The sequence below is a fragment of the Littorina saxatilis genome, linkage group LG10 (genome assembly GCF_037325665.1).
Source record: "Littorina saxatilis isolate snail1 linkage group LG10, US_GU_Lsax_2.0, whole genome shotgun sequence".
NCBI lineage: Eukaryota > Metazoa > Mollusca > Gastropoda > Littorinimorpha > Littorinidae > Littorina > Littorina saxatilis.
Window position 1 is genome coordinate 9,010,110 of NC_090254.1, and position 20,348 is coordinate 9,030,457.

The 20,348-nt window shown below is 41.4% G+C and overlaps 1 protein-coding gene across 2 annotated transcripts in view; it reads right to left on the bottom strand.

Moving 5' to 3' along the window:
- LOC138978091 (probable serine/threonine-protein kinase drkC) overlaps window positions 1-20,114 on the bottom strand; it is a 30,090-nt gene extending 9,976 nt beyond the window's left edge. The window contains exons 1-9 of one of the 2 annotated variants that reach the window (XM_070350728.1): window positions 19,776-20,114; window positions 15,892-16,015; window positions 7,044-7,174; window positions 6,626-6,734; window positions 5,696-5,804; window positions 3,407-3,556; window positions 1,278-1,422; window positions 980-1,126; window positions 215-368 (exon numbers count right to left, since the gene is read on the bottom strand). In XM_070350728.1, the coding sequence (XP_070206829.1) occupies window positions 215-368; window positions 980-1,126; window positions 1,278-1,422; window positions 3,407-3,556; window positions 5,696-5,804; window positions 6,626-6,734; window positions 7,044-7,174; window positions 15,892-16,015; window positions 19,776-19,972 (1,266 nt within the window). In that variant the 5' untranslated portion in view covers window positions 19,973-20,114. Of the gene's footprint in view, window positions 1-214; window positions 369-979; window positions 1,127-1,277; window positions 1,423-3,406; window positions 3,560-5,695; window positions 5,805-6,625; window positions 6,735-7,043; window positions 7,175-15,891; window positions 16,016-19,775 lie in introns of both variants that reach the window. The other variant, XM_070350727.1, reaches the window with a different exon arrangement.
- Window positions 20,115-20,348: the final 234 nt, after the last annotated feature.

Sequence of the window (20,348 nt, forward strand, 5' to 3'; positions counted from 1 at the left end):
TGTCAAACTTCCCTTCAAATTGGTAAATATCTGTTTGTTTTTGTTATTGTTGTTTTGGTTCTTGCTAGATATATTAACAAGTAAAATGGAATCTTGATTTCCTTCAGAGGAATAATACTGTGCATGCAATCAGACACACACACACAGGCACACACGCACGCAAGCACAACACACACTCACACACACACAAACACACAGAGTAAGTCACACTAACCATTCTGACCCTATGAGGCCAAGACAACAGATGACCTTGAACCTTGATGAAATCTTTCAGGCATTCTCCTATCACATATTCAGTGATAATTGAGGGTAGCTTGCCATCAAGACACAACCCAAGGATTGTTACAATGTTCTTGTGTCTTTGGCGACTGAAAAGTCAATCACACATTTCAATATATATATTTATAGGGTTAGAAACAAACACTGCATGGTTACGTATTAAAGATGCTGCATTGTAAATGAAATTTGTTAAGCAGTCTAGTCTGTACCAAACTCCTGTAATGTTGTTTGCCTTGAAGCAGATATCACGACCTTTATGTTACAGGTTTTATGCCTGTCTCAAGCTCTTAAATGTTATTAAATAATAACATCTTTTACCTGAGCTTGCAGTAACAGAGACAAGAAAATCTTCTTTCTTCTCTTCTGCGTTCAATGCCTGCAACTCCCATGTACACTCGTGTTTTTCGTGTCTGGGCTTTTATGTGTAAGATCATAATTATTTTCTCCGTCATTAAGGCAGCCATACTCCGCTTTAAGGGAATGACTGCTGGTTATTTTTGTGTAATTCTATTACCCACTGAACTGTTGTTTTGGCCGTTATGTGAAGGAAAGGTTTCATGATAACACGGCATCTTGGAAACAGATGCTGTTGATGAAATATTCCGTTTCTATCGGGCTCAAAACTAAACGCCATCTTATTCCCACAAAAAAGACCCCCCAAAACAATCAGTAACTCAAAAGAAAGAAAATATAGTCTTACCTTAGGAACCAAACCTCATTTTTCATGAGCTTCATGGCATCATTTGTGATCTGGTTTTCATGGACTAAAAGCGTAAGTCGTTTGACTGCAACCGTTATCCCGTGCCATTCCGCTAGGTGCGTGTCTCCAAAGATGCCTCCACCCAGTCTGTTAAAAAAATATGTTGAAAATGAGACTCTCAAAGACTATGGACAAAGAAAGAACAGTTAAAATCATCTCCAACTAACCTGTTAAAAGTATACAATGGTGTAACATGTTCTTTTTCACCTGTTGAAACATTTTATTGTCTACACCTTACCTTTGACCCATTTTGAGAGAGTCCAGATGAATCATGGTATCTTGTAACACTGGCAGAAGTTTTCGCGTGACACTGGACGGCTCGTAGTCTCGGAAATCTGTTTTGGCCGACAGGCTGATGACTTGAACAGGGGCATTGGGTTTCACTGTAAATGAGAAAGAAGCAATATTAACAAACCACGAAAAAAGACTTTTATCAGGCTTTTACCCAGAATGAGAGTATCTTTTGTTATATGAAGTCTTATGAAGTCTTATATCGCGCGCGTATCTCCAGACTCGGACTCAAGGCGCAGGGATCTATTTATGACGTGTGAGATGGAATTTTTTACACAATACATCACGCATTCACACCGACCAGCAGATCGCAGCCATTCCGGCGGATATCCTACTTTTCACGGCCTATTATTCCAAGTCACACGGGTATTTTGGTGGACATTTTTTATCTATGCCTATACAATTTTGCCAGGAAAGACCCTTTTGTCAATCGTGGGATCTTTAACGTGCACACCTCAATGTAGTGTACACGAAGGGACCTCGGTTTTTCGTCTCATCCGAAAGACTAGCACTTTGAACCCACCACCTAGGTTAGGAAACGGGGGAGAAAATTGCTAACGCCCTGACCCAGGGTCGAACTCGCAACCTCTCGCTACCGAGCGCAAGTGCGTTACCACTCGGCCACCCAGTCCACAGATCAAAAACCAACAGCCTCCCTGCTTTCTGTACAGAAGGGGGAGTTTTTGCGGAACTGCTATCACATTCTGGTGCTGGTGTCAGTTACACAACTTATTCAACACAAAATTCCCAATCTGCACAGGAAATATCAAGGCAGGTGAACTTATGGTTCAAGTTGAATGATGCCCTTACCCCATATTCAGGCCTGGACAAATCTGCGGCGGCTGGCATGATCATGATGGGTTACATGAGAAGAGACGCACAGTGGTACAAGTACCTGCAATGTCAGCTTCCCCTTCTTCTTCTGCGTTCGTGGGCTGAAACTCCCATGTACACTCGAGGTTTTTTTGCAAGAGTGGAATTTTACGTGTATGACCGTTTTTTACCCCGCCATTTAGGCAGCCATACGCCGTTTTCGGAGGAATGTCAGCTTCCTCCAAATAAAGGACATCTTCTGTTCTCCCTTGGTCAATTATCTTTCAAATCGAATCAAATCAAATTGAATCAAATCAAATCGAATCATCTTATGTGCAGACCTGCTAGTGACTTAACCCCCTTCGTGTGTACACGCAAGCACAAGACCAAGTGCGCACGGAAAAGATCCTGTAATCCATGTCAGAGTTTGGTGGGTTACACAAACACGAAAATACCCAGCATGCTTCCCCCGAAATATAGAGTGCTGTCTCTTCTGCGCAGAGCGGCTGCATTTCAGGGTTCTCTCATATTTCGTACTGTGCGCCTCGAGTCGCCTTGTGGTGAGATATGTGCGCGATATAAATTCTCGTATTATTATTATTATTATTAATTTATTATTAGTATCTCAAATCTGGGACATGACATTGGTGGCGCAACCGGCACGGTTGGCCTAGTGGTAAGGCGTCCGCCCCGTGATCGGGAGGTCGTGGGTTCGAACCCCGGCCGGGTCATACCTAAGACTTTAAAATTGGCAATCTAGTGGCTGCTCCGCCTGGCGTCTGGCATTATGGGGTTAGTGCTAGGACTGGTCAGTCCGGTGTCAGAATAATGTGACTGGGTGAGACATGAAGCCTGTGTTGCGACTTCTGTCTTGTGTGTGGCGCACGTTATGTCAAAGCAGCACCGCCCTGATATGGCCCTTCGTGGTCGGCTGGGCGTTAAGCAAACAAAAACAAAAATTGGTGGCGCATTAACATGAAGAAAAACATCACTTACAATGTACAGACACATTTTGCTGGTCCTACGGATGTTCTTTCATCAAATGGACCACTGTACCTTCAACAACAAAAATTGATAAAAAAAAATAAAAAAAAGAGGATGAAAGTTGCTAGTTCATTTTAATGCAATGTTATTCTCTCAGGTGCCAGCAGACAGGTCCCAGATAACTCTCACTTACTCCATTACATGAATGCATTTGGAGCATTTACTTCCCTTTGTTTATCAGATCACTGTACCTTTCAATATCCTCAAAATAGCATTCACCTGGTAGCTTGGAGTAGATCTGCAGGTGTGTTCTTTTGATGTAGCACAGACCGCCAATGAGAGCCACCAACATCACCAAAGCCACCACCGATCCTATGACGATCAGCAACAGGCCTTCGTCCTTCTTCTTCCCTTCCTTTTCACCATCTTCTGCTACCATAACAAAACAGATGATGTTTGCAAAACTGGTCAGAGATTGATAATTAACTCACAACATCTCATGCTAAACTTACACAAAACTAATCTGTAGCTTATACTGGGAAACCCCCTTTCAATACCTCCAATAATCTTAAGAAAAAAAGCAGGTTTAAAAAAAAAAGGAAGTCTTGGAAATAAATCGCTTGTATAAGCCGGGATTTGAACCGGGCACACCGATATTAATAAACTAGTTTCAAAGCCAGCGCTGCTACCCACCGATCTTTCTCCCAACCCTGTGCTGAAGCTGTAAGTGGAAAGCCCATCCTTAATTGGGCAAAATCGACTTCACGGGGTATACGTCACAAAGCTGGCCGCATTGAGCTTTAGCGCTGAGTTTTCAATCAATCTATCAATCAATCAATAGGACGCTTATATCGCGCATATTCCGTGGGTACAGTTCTAGGCGCTCTGCAATGATGCCGTGTGAGATGAAATTTTATACGGCCAGTAGATTGCAGCCATTTCGGCGCATATTTACCTTTCACGGCCTATTATTCCAAGTCACACGGGTATAGGTAGACAATTATTAACTGTGCCTAAGCAATTTTGCCAGGAAAGACCCTTTTGTCAATCGTGGGATCTTTAACGTGCACACCCCAATGTAGTGTACACGGGGGGTGTTCGGACACCGAAGAGAGTCTGCACACAAAGTTGACTCTGAGAAATAAATTTCCGCCGAACGTGGGTTTGAACTCACGCTGACAGCGGCCAACTGAATACAAATCCAGCGCGCTACCAACTGAGCTATGTCCCCGCCCCAGTTTTCAGTAAAAAGACTTTGCAAAGTCTTTCCGAAGTCAACTTCGGACTCAATTAAGGAACGCCTTAACACTATTGTGACTAGCATTGCCACGGTGTTAACGTCCTGCCTGCCCAAGCTTGCCACCAAGAAACTTCCCAAAAAACAGTAACTGTAAAGAAATCTGTCTAGCAAGCTTGAATTAAGTCCAATCACCACCAAATTTTGTGTACTAATTAAAAAATGGATGCCCAGTTCAGTCGTGCTATTTATAAGTTTGTCACGCGATTTGTTTTAGCAAAGGGGGGTGAAAGGGGGATAATTTGTGTTTTTTAACGTTTTTTTGTGTGTGTTTTCTTTTCCACTGCTTTTTTAAAAGTTATTTTTTAACAGAAAGTATTATAAATAATTTTATAACCAAACAAGGTGTAAAACCTATGAATTAGCTGAAATATTGTTAAAATTCTACACAGAAATAAGGAGACAGTACAAAGAAAAAAACAAGCAAATCCCGCATTCACTCACAGCATCCTGACTCAAATGAAACAAAACTGTAACACTCACCAAATGATGTCTAGGTAATCCATATTGAATAATTATAAGTCACATTTTCACAACAAAGTCCCAACTGTACACCTATGAACATTTCCAAAAGGATTAGGCTCCAGCCATCCATTGTTATCAGTGCTGCCACGCCCCCCTTGCAACTACACATTCGAAGATTCATGCAGTACCACCCTAACACGTGTAGTTTGCCGACTCATACTAGCAGCAACAACGGGACTGTTTCTTCCTCAATATCACTGCTATTATTGCTTTCTTGAGGCGAAAACAACACGTCGGAATCATGATCTACAGGGTCCTCAAGATCCAACATCCGGAGAATCTCCTCCCGTGACAAGGCTCGCCTTCGATTCATTTTTTTTCTCGAAAAAACCGCACAAACCAGACTAATTTTACATATGGCGGAAGGGCACACCAAGTGTGTCAAGGGAAACAACTCAATTTACTGCAAGCTTCAAAAACCGGGAAGCAATCACGAGTCGTGTACCTTGTATGTCTAATACTAAAATAGTCACTTCCCGTCCGTGGGCGTTGCAGCGCTATTACTAATATAGTCACCTCCCGTCGCGAAAGTGTTAAGGTTAAGGTGGAGCTGCGGCCAAATCTGACAAAATGTTCCGACTTCTAAGCATTCATATCTCTGGAAGTTCTTATCCGATTATCAAAAAATAAACTGTTTTGCTATCAGGCACAAATGTTCTATCAGGTGACATCATTTTCTACTGTGTCAGTTGTATTTCAAATTTTCTTGTGGCATAGCTATTAAGACTATGTTGGAGAGTTTTTACCTTGGGGCTCTGTGCTTCCAGTGAAGTTAGCCTTGGCCCCATCAGGGGCAGTATTGGTCACTCTCAGGCATGCTCCAGGGCAGCAGCAATGATGATGCAGCTCGGCTGTCTGAAATCCATCAAAGAACTATCAGGATAAGGATAAGATTTGATTTAGTCCTGTGAGGTTACCCTCGTGGAAATTCGGGCTGCTTTCCTGGGGAAAGCGAGTTGCCATACAGTATACGGCGCTCCCCATATTTTTTTTCCTGCATGCGTGTATTCATGTTTCCAAGCCCTGAGACTTTCGCTGTGAACTTGGGTTCTTTATCGTGCGCATACGTTCACACGGGGTAGTTTGGCCACCGAGGAAAATCTGCACAAAGTTGACTCTGGAAAATAAATCCCTCACCGAACGTGGGGATCGAACCCACATCGATAGCGACAACTGGTTTTGAAGCCAGCGCCACTACCGACTGAGCTATTTCCCTCAGTTGCTTTGGGAAAGAAAATAAAACAAAACCTGTTCACTCTGAGCTTAGTGACTCCAGGGCAAAGTACAATTTTTTTTATGTGCATCGGCGATGTGTGTGGATGTGTATTTCTGTCTGTCTGTCTCCCTCTCTCTGTTATAATGTGAATATACAAAGTATTTAGTAAGGCCAAAAAAAAAATAGGTCTGTTTACGGTAACATAGGCCAAAAAAATAGGGTCGGTAGGTCGGGATTTATTTAATTTTTTTTCTCTCCAAAAAACCATATTTTTACGTTATTTTTTTTTTCTTCCCCCAAATGCCAAAAAAAAGTCTAGGGTCGCGCGAAAAAAATAGGGTCGGTCGGGTTACCGTAAACAGACTATTTTTGGGGGGGGCCTAACCTTTTGCAACAAAAGATGACTTTTAAAATAATAAGTTGCCATGCCAGATGCGTACAGAAATGTCAAACTTGTTACCAAGGAGTCTTTTCCTGAATCACTGGTAATAGTGAAGCGTCCTTCGTCTTTCCCCTGTCTCTTCTCATCGCACACAAGTTGAATCACAGTGCTTCTGGCCCGCATTGACCTGTAAACACAGCTTGGTTGGTTGCAGGTGTTTAACGTCCTTTGAAACAATTTGACTAGGGGGGGGGGAAGGGATATAATCACAGCATTATCATGAGCAATCCAAAATGGACTGCTTATAACCAACATTCCAAAATCCCAACTCAAAAACATCGCTCCTCAATTATTTTCTTTGAGGATTTTTCTTTTCGCTGGAAAAAAATTCCTTCGGGAAGACTGAATGCGAGTACCTGATTTCAACATTTATTTTCTCCAGATTCTAGAAGAGTTTTTCAGCCTGTAGCATGGACACCAGTATACATGTACTTACTTGATTCCTTGGTACACCAGCTCTGTTGGTGTCTTGTTAGCATTGTCGTGTCCAACTCTGAACTTAACCGAGCTATGAATACCCAGGCTGTAGTGGTACAATTTATTTTTCTGGCCGGCATACTTGCAAACCTGTACACAAAACAGAACAATGTAACACCTTACACAAAGTGCAATCATGCAGCAGCAGGAACATAAGGCCCCCCCCCAAAAAAAGTCTGTTTACGGTAACCCGACCGACCCTATTTTTTTCGCGCGACCCTAGACTTTTTTTGGCATTTGGGAAAAAAAAAAATTTCAAAATAACGTAAAAACATGGTTTTTTGGAAAAAAAAGAAAAAAAATCCCGACCTACCGACCCTATTTTTTTGGCCTATGTTACCGTAAACAGACCTCTTTTTTGGGGGGCCTAAGCATCAACTGCCAGAAGAGATCCGGGCAAGCACTGTCATGGTGATGGAAACATCTGTATAATAATTAAATGCTAAAACAGTTGACCAATTATGCAAACACTGTTCAATGTTCTTTATTCATACTATTTTTCTGACATGACACAATTTCAGCACCTCCAAAAGCCAATGGCACTAGACCCAAATGTTCATTATTTTGTTCATTAATTAGTGTTGAGTCCTTCAATTTTGAAAAGTGAATCAACCCCCAAAAATTATGTTCAAAAAGCAGTCACACGCATTAAAGCTGGATTTTGATAACAAAAAATATGCAATTGAGATTGCTCTTTAAATGCAGCATCAGACCCCAACCAGTTGATTTGCTAATTCTTTTGAAAGGGAACAATTTTAAGGTATTGACAACCAGCTCTTTCTTACTATTAGCTCACTCAAATTGTAATGCCTGAGGAAACAATGAGAATCTTCACTCAAGATGAAATAAAGAAATACAATTTAAAAAAACATTCAGGTGTACATGAGACAGTGACAAAAGGTCAGGTGTCATGTCTACTGTCCCGAATGACACACGATTTCTGACATTTCACCATTGCCAACAGAATAAACAAATAAGAAATAGGTAGAAAATGAATGTGAAAACTGACTTTAATTGTTGATCAGTATTTTCTATATCATTAACAAATAATCTACTTACACATAGCTGTTTGGCAAATGTATGTTGCATGGGACACACTGACATGAAAGTGGAAGATGTTTTCCCCTCTAGAGAAACTACATATCAAGTTACACTTTTTGTGCTCTTCCATTCCAGTTGGCAATCAATTGTTAACGCATGTTATTAGAAAAAATAGAACGAAAACAGATTAGATAGAATGAAAAATGTACTGGTGATGTCATTTGGGACATACTGACATGAAAACGTCACCTTTTGTCATTGTCTCACATGTAAAAAGTATGAAACAAATGTTGATAAAAACTCAAACTCTCAACAAATACATGTATACATGTACAGTTTCTTTCTGCCATTCAGATCAAATGTTTTAGGCTAAGGCCAAAAAAAAAATAGTCTGTTTACGGTAACCCGACCGACCCTATTTTTTTCGCGCGACCCTAGACTTTTTTTTGGCATTTGGGAAAAAAAAAAAAAAATCTTGTTTATTTTTGCAAAATAACGTAAAAATATGGTTTTTTGGAGAGAAAAAAAAGAAATAAAAAATCCCGACCTACCGACCCTATTTTTTGGCCTATGTTACCGTAAACAGACCTTTTTTTTTGGCCTAAGAAAGTGCTTGTAAGGCCTAAAAAAAAAATAGGTGTGGTTACGGTAACCCGACCTACCCTATTTTTAGGGGCCGATCCTATAACTTTTTATTACATTTGTCAACAACAACAACAAAAAAACAAAAAAAACGAGTGCAAAAAACGCAATGAAAGCGAAAGCGCCTGTCAAGTAAGTTTAATTTGTACACATTAGAAAAAAAAGTTTTAAAAAAAAAAGTGATTGCCTAACCTACCTACCCTATTTTTTTTGCCTATGTTACCGTAACCACACCTATTTTTTTTTTTGGCCTAATAAGAGAATCCCTATAACTGAGCCACAGTTTTCTGGCCAAATAAAACAGCAATAAATTTAGCAGTTAGGTCCTTCAAATTGCTTGAAAGAACTTCACCTGTCTTTTCTTTCATGTAACCTACCCCTACTCTGCAGACAGAACGTGACACAGTGGAACCCCCCTTGTAAGACCTCTAAATATCTGAGAAAATCAGGTCTTAAAAAGGAGGGACAGTCTTAAAATTGGGGTAAATTTACAGAGGTTATGAATAGAAAGTCTAAGAAAGCAATGTCTTAAAAGGGAGGGAGCCTGAAACTGGGGGGTCTTAAAAGGGAGGGAGCCTGAAACTGGGGGGTCTTAAAAGGGAGGGAGTCTGAAACTGGGGGGTCTTAAAAGGGAGGGAGCCTTAATCTGGGGGGTCTTAAAAGGGAGGGAGCCTTAAACTGGGGGGTCTTAAAAGGGAGGGAGCCTGAAACTGGGGGGTCTTAAAAGGGGGGTTCCACTGTCTGTACACCATAACCAAATCATAAACATCACCACAGTGTTTGCATCAGACTGTTGGTTGGGTAGACGGTGACCTTCAGAGGGAGGAGTTGAGGGTCGTAAAAAAAGATTTATTCCCCCCTCTGCTTCTTTCTCTCTGTAAAGGTGTAGGGCGAGTTATTTTTCGGTAACTTACCCAACAACCAAAATCACTTACCCAACAACGGGCCTGAATCCTCGATAGCTCACATGTTGATGAGTTAGACTTTGAGGGAACTACTTTAGCGATTGAAAAGTTCCGAACGCTCCAATGTACGAAATATACATCTCTAGACCAAACAATACAAACATACTGCATTTAAACTGGCAACTACAGGCTTGAACACATTAATCTCCATATAAAATCTATGAGTTTGGTTGTTTTCTAAATCCAAATCTAACGATCAGTGCAGAGAAACTCGCTTTAGATCTCTTATGAGTGCACGCAAACTCCCAAGGCAAGTAACTCGCGTACGACAAGTGTAGTTCCACTTCCAAATTTTCTGAACTGAGTTGCTTGGACAAGAGACTGCAATCCGACGGTTAGTTTTCGACAATATTTCATTTTATAAACAGATCACACCCAACCAAATGCACACATCGCATCAATTTAAAGAACATACAGCGGTTTCATACACTATTTTGCCCCAGAAAACGGAACTTCATACAGTTTTTAACGTTGGAACACGGGTGCAAAAGTTTGTCTGCTTGTCCCATTCGAAGAAAGAACATTATCCTAAGCGATACCAAAACATGACCAGAACACACACTATCTGCCTTTACCGGCACAGCAGAATAACAACATAACTGTGTACTTGATTTTAGTCCAAAACAGGGAAACTGACAAGAAGTGTTAACAGAATTGATTGATTTTCCCTGAACTATACAACCGCGCATTATTCAATCGCCAGCGCAGGTAGACTGGTTGAGTGATTTGGATTCGATCAAACTTTCGCACAAAAATTCCTCTTTTCTTTGAATAACTGAAGAAAGGAGGAATAAAGAGGTCACATACCTCGTCTCAGTGATTATTAAAAATAATGGTCTCAGTTCGCGGTCATGAAAAAGCTCGCTGAAGCTCGCATTTTTCATGATCCGCTAACTTCGACCATTATTTTTGATAATCACTGAGACTCGGCATGTAACCTCTACTACCCAGTACACAGATTGAAAGCTAAAGTTAACAAGAAGAGCAAACGCTCGATCGAGTCACTTTCGCAGTTCTGAATATTATATGAGGCATCAGATGGACAGGAAGAAATTGCTATTCACAACACAATGCATACCTGAAGAATTCAAGACATACCTGTGACCTTGAAAAAGGTCAAAGGTCACCAAAGCAGACGTCAAAGTGTAGAGGTCACTGGGAGTCACGTTCACATAAAATTTGAGCCCGGTCACTTTTATAGTTTCCGAGAAAAGCCCAACGTTAAGTTGTGTGTTGCCAAACAGAAAAGGCTAGTTATCTCCCTTGTTTTTCTGATAACGTTCGTAAAAGGCTACAGATGTAAATACTTTGATGTAAAGAATAATCCTACAAAGTTTCAATCACATCCGATGAACTTTGTCAAAGATATAAAATGTCTAATTTTTCCTTTGACGCTGACCTGTGACCTTGAAAAAGGTCAAAGGTCAACGAAACCATCGTTAAAGTGTAGAGGTCATTGGAGGTCACGACTAAACAAAATATGAGCCCGATCGCTTTGATAGTTTCCGAGAAAAGTCCAACGTTAAGGTGGTGTCTACGGACGGCCGGCCCCGGACGGCCGGCCGGACGGCCGGCCGGCCGGCCGGACAGACTAACACTGACCGATTACATAGAGTCACTTTTTCTCAAGTGACTCAAAAACAAACAAACACACACACAAAGAACTGCCTGTGGAAGTAATAGGAACAAACTACCGTATTTTTCGGGTTACAAGGCGCTACAGCGCATAAGGCGCATCCCCTTCTTTTTAAACAAAAATTTAATCCAGTCACCCATTGGGCGCAGGGGGCCGATAGGGCGCACCAAAATTGAAAAAGTATACCGGTAACAAACGGTCGAAGAATGAAAATCGAAAGATCGAAAATGCCGGTCACAAGCTCCAAGCTCCATCCTTTGTTTTCTCCATTTTCGAACCATGGATTCATTATCCCAAGCTCCAATGCTGCTTTCCGATTTCCTTTTCCGTCAGCAAGTTGGATCGCTTTCAACTTGTATTCTGCATCGTAAGCAAGTCGCTTCGTCTTCGGCATGGTTGCTGTGTGACTGTGTGAGGGTGTGTCATGAAATCAAACTGCCGAGAAATGTGACGATCAGTGTGAGTTGTGTAAACAAGTGCTCACGGAATTTAAAAATACGACTACAGTAAAACCTGCATCTAGCGGACCCTTATTTCGGCGGACACCTTAGCATAACGGACAATTCAAGTGAGGACGGATGTATTTTACTCTCAAAAACACCTTAAAAGAGCGAACACCTCAAAGGCGCGGACGTGGACACCCTTTTTTGGTCCCGATTGGGTTCGTTACTTGTCAACAACGGACAAACCCTTGAAGCAGACAGCTTTTAGCAGACGCTGGTCCGCCATCTTGGTTCTGCAAATACAATCTCGCTGGCGATGTGAACGCGCAAGAAGCTTATTTTGTAAGCCAATGACAGCACTTGAAAGAAGTTGATTTTTGTATGGTGCACGCTCATTGGTCGATGCCGTGAACTCACAAACATTTCGGGTTTCTACTTTCTGTACTGTGATGCATCTTCGTCTCATCCTTCGTCTTCGTCTCATTATGCCAAAACGAAAAATTTTGACTTCAGAAGAGAGAGTCGATGTCATAAAGACCGTTCGAAAAGTTGCTGATGAGCTGAATTGCGGAAAAACTCAAATTTCCAACATAAAAGCTGATCGAACACAAATTCTCAGTCAGTGGAACTCCGGTGCCAGATCGACGGCAAAATGTGTTAAGAGAAGAAAAACAACCTATGATGAGTTGAACGAAGAACTCTTCGAGTGGTTTTCAACAGCTCGATCAAAGAATCTTCCAGTGAATGGCCCATTGCTTCAGATAAGAAACCGATTGCATAACTAGCTTGCAGATGGTCTTTTCTACAAGCATCCTTTGTTTAGCATTGATGAGATATAGCGATTTAAAGATTGGTAAAACTCCAGCGGCCATTTTGAGAAAAGCCTTACGAGTAAATTTGCAAAAAGTCCCTAGCAACAGAGTTTTTAGTTTAACTCCTAAACCTGAAAGTAACTGATAATGATTAGATGTAAACTTTTTTCAATATGCATCACAAAAAATGAAAATGAAATTTGATTTCAAGCACAAAAAGCGAAGAAAGAAAAAATGATTTGGGGGTTAAGGGGTGCTTGTTTCACTTCTGCAGTGCAACAAAACCTCATTTCTTTTTAATTATATTTGCAAAGCGAATCTTAAATTGATCTCTAGAGAATAGATAAAACACATTTGGTAGAGTGCAGAAATGCAAAAATTTCAAAATCCAAAATTTTGGCCACGGCTCAGGTTAATTAATTGCTGTTACATGTACTGTATCTCTGTTCGGCCTCAGCGACTTTGTTAATGTTATCCTTTTGTTGGAGCGGGTCACATACAATACATACACACACACACACTGAGCATATCAGTTACATTAAAAACAAACTAACATTAGGCCAAAAAAAATAATAGGTGTGGTTACGGTAACATAGCCCAAAAAAATAGGGTAGGAAGGTAGGCAATCACTTTTTTTTTTTTTAACTTTTTTTTCTAATGTGTACAAATTAAACCTACTTGACAGGGAAATAAGTGTGCGACTCGGGCGCTTTCGCTTTCATTGCGTTTTCTGCACTCGTTTACTTGTTGTTTTGGGTATTTTTTTGACAAATGTAATAAAAAGTTATAGGGTCGGCCCCAAAAAATAGGGTAGGTCGGGTTACCGTAACCACACCTATTTTTTTTTAGGCCTTAGTAACAAAGTAACAGGAACCAACTCACTATAAGGCACAAAAAAAAAGTCTGTTTATGGTAACATAAGCCAAAAACATAGGGTCAGTAGGATTTGTGTGTGTTTTTTTTTAAACATATTTTTAAGTTATTTTGCCAAAAAACAAAGACTTTATTTATTTTTTCCCCCCAAATGCCAAAAAAAGTCTAGTTGCGCGAAAAAAATAGGGTCGGTCGGGATACCGTAAACAGACTATTTGTTTTTGTTGGCCTAAGCTCTTTCAATGGCTGTCTATACAGTTGTTTGCTACAGTACAGTACAGATGATATCAGGCTGTAATTTAAACACTGCTATTTGTTAAATACGTTGACATGCTCAACTGTGTCATGTTAAAACTGTCTCATTCTTCTTCTTCTTCGTCGTTCGCTCAGACAGCAACTATAAACTGTCTCATTCAAGTAGCAAAGCCCACGAGTGAATCACATGGTCAACAGCGGAACCTGTTTGTAAAAAGTGCAGTGATCAAGATTGAGTGATCCATATAAAGTACTACATATACACTAACGATTTTCAAAGTAAGACTAATTGTACGGTACACTGAAAAGGAAGCACTTGGTATTCTAAAAGAGAGCACATTCCTAAATTTGTACCAAACTCGAAAACAGAAATTAGGGGCATCGCCCGAGTCCTTTCATATTGGAGACAAAAATCCTTAAAAAGTGCAAATGTAATTTCTTCAATTCTCCGACATAAAATGAATTCACTTCTGGGATTGACAAAGGAGCCTGAGTTGCCGGTACTGCTGTACCTGTCTAGGTATGCTGTGTTATCCCCAGTAAACCCTGGACAGATACCTATGGTGATTTGAAAAATGGTCTGCATCAGGCAATGAACAGCCTGTTCTTTCAAATCATGAATGGGGCAAATCTACTGAGTGGAGTCTACAACTTGCGGTGATTTACAGGCTGCAAACTCAGTGGAAGGCTCTGGTACACAGACCTGGGAACCCCTGTTTTGCACTTGGAGTGATATCAAACAAATTTGGTTTATTTTCACAAAAATTAGCGTACCCCACACAACATTTGAACATCGATGATTTAAACATGCTTCAGACACATCCTTCGCACCGTTGATTGTAAATTAAGTTTACCAAAACATTTAAAGAAATGCTTCTTTCATTGTTTATTGCCAAAAACTGCAACCAAGTTTCAAAATACTGGATCAGCTTCTGGATGCGCTTGTGAAGAAAGTAGTCTGGGAATTTTTCTCATCATATTTTTTTTCCACTGACCGTACTCCAGACAACCATGCGTACAGAATAGGGCGAAATCATATGGGTTCCCAGGTCTGGGTACATGTATACTCAACTTTGGCTGACAATATTGCACCCCTCAATCAATTGCCCAGACCATGAGTGAAAGTCACACCATCAACACTGGAACCTGTTTCAGTGTCAAAATATTCTCAAGGAGAATTAACTGTGCCACACACAGGAATTAGGCCCAAAAAAAATAGGTCTGTTTACGGTAACATAGGCCAAAAAAATAGGGTCGGTAGGTCGGGATTTTTTTTTTCTCTCCAAAAAACCATATTTTTACGTTATTTTGCCAAAAAAACAAGATTTTTTTCCCCCCCCCCAAATGCCAAAAAAAAGTCTAGGGTCGCGCGAATAAACTAGGGTCGGTCGGGTTACCGTAAACAGACCTATTTTTTGTTTTGCCTTAGTCACTTAGTCAGAGAATTAATACACTCTACTATCTATTACATCATACACTCTACAATCTGTAGCACATCTTCAAACCACTCATATGAGTTTCTAGGTTTTGTTGACTCTCATAAAACAAACAAGTCGCGTTGACTGTTTTAGTTTAACAAAAGCTTGTACTTTCGTCTAAAATGTGATCATCCAAAGAAAGTTTTTTTTTACACTAAATGAAGAAAAATGGAGAAAGAAAAAAGGTTGGTACAAAACATGTTATACTAATGTGCTCCTCATTTAAAGAAATAAGACCAGAAATGACATTTTTTTTGTTGAATTTTTTAATTTTCTAAAAAGAACATTTGTTTCCACAATTGAATCATCGACCAACACCTGTGTGAAAATTTTTTTGAATTTTCTCATCAAGAACCAAAATAATTGCTGTTTTGATGGTAAAAAAGCTAGAAACTACAAACTCAATAATTATCATGCATGACATTTGGGGTTGATAACATCAAATGCAGAAAGATTTGTCAGACTTTTCCCATTTTTTCTCGCTTTTCCATTCTCCACCCAACTCTAGTTAGTCCAACATTTTGTTTCAACTTCAGATAGGTCTGGCTGCAATTATTGGCAAACCCATGAGACCTCACAATCCTCCCCTCCCCCCCCCCCCCCCCCCCAGCACAATATATCAGTTTTGGACAATCTAAAAAGTCATTTGTGATGCAACTTACGGCAACGTTATGGCATCCATCCCCAAAGCCTGAATGCGGGTCGCCCCGAGGTACGTCATAATCTACGCATGGGTTGTAGGAGTAATTCCATGGCTGGCCCAAGAAATCAAACGTCGTCACAAACCTGCAACAGTCAAGACAATAAGGCTGGAAATATTTGATTTAATCATGCATTCAATTGACAAACTGATCAACATTTGACCGGACTCCTTAGGCTGTTTCACAGAAACCACATCCATTAAACAATCCAAGGCATCTCTTCATGACCCTATTTTCCAAAGGAATTGAGGAAGTAAAAATAAATGTTGAGAGCAAATTTGATCTCAGTGATTTTGTCATATTAGCAGTACTTCTTTTTCTTTTATGTACTGAAACTCCCATGTTCACTCATGCTTTTGCACTAGTGGGTTTTTACATGCACGACCGTTTCTACCCCGCCATTCAGGCAGCCTGCATACGCTGCTTTCGCGGGATATTAGCAGTACAAAATTCCTTGCAGTGTTCACACGAGTTAGTGCATGCAGTATCTATATATATATACGACTTGTGTCTGTGTGTGTGTCTGTGTGTCTGTTTGTGTATTCGCCATGCACGGCCAAAGTTCTCGATGGATCTGCTTCAAATTTGGTGGGCATATTCAGGTTGACCCGGTACAGGACACAACCTGGTCGATATTTCAACACGTGCTCTCAGCGCGCAGCGCTGAACCGATTTTGGTTCCACCTCAGCTACCCGGGCCCCCATACCGACACACCAAAGCCAAAGTTCTCGGTGGATCTTTTTCAAATTTGGACACCGTATTCAGCTACACCCCGGACACAATATCATCGATGAGATATTTCAACACGTGCTCTCAGCGCGCAGCGCTGAATCGATTTTGGTTTTTGTGTTCATTTCACCATTATAAGTAACTCTTCCTTATCTTCTCATATTCTCCAGGTTTTCAGCGTTTACCTCCCTTCCTTCGTAATGGTGCACTATAGTGTGAGTGGAGCGTCTTCGGATATTCCCGGCGTTCTGTTACTGTTACTATTTTTAGAAGGTCAACGCAGTGTCCAGAACGTAAATTGGACCCGTAAATTATCCTCACTGTAAAAGTGCAAAGGTCGAATCAATTTATAGCCACGCGAAAAATACACTGTCATCTATCTCTCTATAGATACGGCTTCTCTGTGTTTTTGTGTGTGTGTGTGTGTGTGTGTGTCTCTCTATGTGAGCAACACCTGTGCATTGTTCAGTTCTGTTTGTGATGTGGTCTGGCGGCTTTTGTGTAAATTTATGTACTGGCCTTCCTTTTAGAAGCCATAACTTGCTCAGTCCTGTTTGAGTGGAGTTCGCCTCCAAAGGTGATTAACACGGTTACATTCGTCGACAAGGATGGGACTCGATATGGTCAGGAATGGCATTATGGCCACTGAATCATTTTCGTGCTGTTCCCATTCCACGAATCTGGGAGGGACCTAAGCTTGGCGGGTCCATTGTTCGGACCCGGCGAAGCCGGCGTACGGCTCTAAGTACTTCTTCCCGGCGAAGCCGGCTACCCGGCGAAGCGGGTATTCATTCTAGTCATATATATTCCAATAAGTGTGTGAGTTACCTGTCAAGCTGATACAAGTAATAATGTATCAACAAAAATTTTAATCGCTGATTTTCAACACTACACAAATAATATGATTATACATGTACACGTATATGTATGTTTTTTAAAAAAAATTCTATAAAACAGCAAACACTTTTTCAGTCTTTGTGACCCTGTGTGCACTCAAAATCTACCCAGAACTTGGGTCAACGGGGTTATGAAGAGCTCTGTAAATAACAATTACATGTTTATTACTGTTAAGTGTTACCGTACCGATCCGACACTTGCACTGCCTCATACTATTTTTAACCTTTGAACACCATGTTTGTGCACAACCAAAAGCTTCACTCAAGTGCATCTGTGTCTCTCAAACTCTTTAGTTTTGTTTCTCTTATTAAAACCTGAGGACATCTTTGAAAAGCTACAGCATCTGGAAGATTTCTTGTTCTCCGGAAACACAGCCAGGTTTTAAAAGATCACAGACGGGCGCAGTGGCGCAGTGGTAAGACGTCGGCCTCCTAATCGGGAGGTCGTGAGTTCGAATCCCGGTCGCTGCTGCCTGGTGGGTTAAGAGTGAAGATTTTTCCGATCTTCCAGGTCAACTTATGTGCAGAACTGCTAGTGACTTAACCCCCTTCGTGTGTAAACGCAAGCACAAGACCAAGTGCGCACGAAAAAGATCCTGTAATCCATGCCAGAGTTCGGTGGGTTATAGAAACACGAAAATACCCAGCATGCTTCCTCCGAAAGCGGCGTATGGTTGCCTAAATGGCGGGGTAAAAACGGTCATACACGTAAAAGCCGTGGGAGTTTCAGCCCATGAACGAACAAACAAACAAATAGCCTGCACCTATTAACACACTCATACAGAAAGTCTGTAAGAGGAGAGAGAGACTCAGAGAGAGTCAACACACACACACACACACACAAAGAAACACACAGGAACATACACACACAAAACAATGGTAACAGTTAACAAGCACAATAAACTTCACACTCAAGCATACTGTACGTATCATCGTATGCATGAGTGTCAACAGTTTCTTCGTCTTTGTTATTTCATGCTGAACAATAAACCCCCTGGGGTTTTTTTCTCAAGAATAATCAAGGGAAGTCTTTACTCATGTCATAGCTACTGCAGCTGCTGGGTTAGACGCGTGTTCTCATAGATGAGATCATCTACTCTCATCTACGTGTGCACTGAGCTGTAAGTACAAGGTTGTCTAAGAGTAAGAGTGTGAATATCCTCAGTTGAACCTTGTTGTGAGACTGTTTAGTCTGGCCATAGACCTAGATACAGGGCTAATATAGGTCCCTGGTCTGGCTGAGGACCATGCAGTTTGAGCACGTTTTACATCAATCAAAATTAATCAATACTCGTCCTGAACAACTTTTCCTCCTATGAATATTGCGGGACTGGGTGGCCGAGTGGTAACGCACTTGCACTCGGAAGCGAGAGGTTGGGTGTTCAGGCCTGGGTCAGGCCGCAATTTTCTCCCCCCTTTCCTAACCTAGGTGGTGGGTTCAAGTGCTAGTCTTTCGGATGAGACGAAAAACCGAGGTCCCTTCGTGTACACTACATTGGGGTGTGCACGTTAAAGATCCCACGATTGACAAAAGGGTCTTTCCTGGCAAAATTGTATAGGCATAGATAAAAATGTCCATCAAATACCCGTGGGACTTGGAAAAAAGTTTTTACAAAAATTCCATCTCACACGGCATTAAGTCTCAATGCGCCACTAATAGTCAGAATGTTGACCCTGGGCGTTAAATGGAAGAAGAAGAAGAAGATGACCAACAGTGGTTCCTGCAGCGTAAAAGATCCAGAATGTTGCCTTGATTTACTTTACTTGAACAAAAATAATAAAACGTTCTCCCCCTGCTCCTCGGCAAGACTATACACATGTATGTACTCGTCAGTGTGTGTTTACCACACTGCTTTGACCGTTTTGGGGCGGTGCACAGGCGGAAGGTATCGTTCACTGGACCACTACTTACATAGAAAGACTAGTCTGAATACAGTAGTGGTCCAGTGAACGATACCTTCCGCCTGTGGGCTGTGCAGGATTGAATCGTTCAATTTTGTATGTATCTGCTTTTAGTATTACACATCTCTGCCCCAACCACCACGCGCCCCCATCAATCCCCAGTAGAGCCGACATTGAGAACTGTAAGTGAAAGTGGAAGTGGAACGCACTTTGATATCAAATTGCATTTTCGTACGCAAACCCAGGGCAGGGGGCAAAGGTCACGCAAGATTTATCAAACTTTCATGCCACACAGATTCAGTGGTGAAAACTCTTACCTGGGCTCTCCATCTCTTCGTGCGAGCGGTTCCAAGTTGATAACATCGTCCACTCTGCTGCCAAGTTGGACGCTGCAGTCGCTTAGTTGTTTGAGTTGAACTTGTAGGGGGCTGATGGAGGGATTCCTATCTGCTTGCGCAGCTCCGAAGACGAACAAATGTGCGTGCACTAACCACAGAAATACACCCGTCATCATTACGGATTGAACGAAAGACGGTAGACCAAAAATGCACTGTTACGGTCAAAGGGGGCTTTCCGTTCAGCTTGAACCGTCAACATTCCTAGTCCAGAGAACAACCGATAATGCACAACACATTTCACAGCTGATGTAGCAAAAACACGACCGCCAATGGCTTTGTATAACGATGTCGCGCATTGGCAAGCAGAGGAAACCCCCTTGCAAAATTGACCAATCCTGTCAGCGTTTGCAAAGCGGCATGTATCCAGGTCATGGGTGCGGGTGCGGGTCACGGGTCGACAGCCACACACGGATTTAGGTCAGAACCACAGGCAGAAGGATTTGGGTTGAACATTGTTAGCTTCACGTTTTATTGTTACATTTCTATTGACTT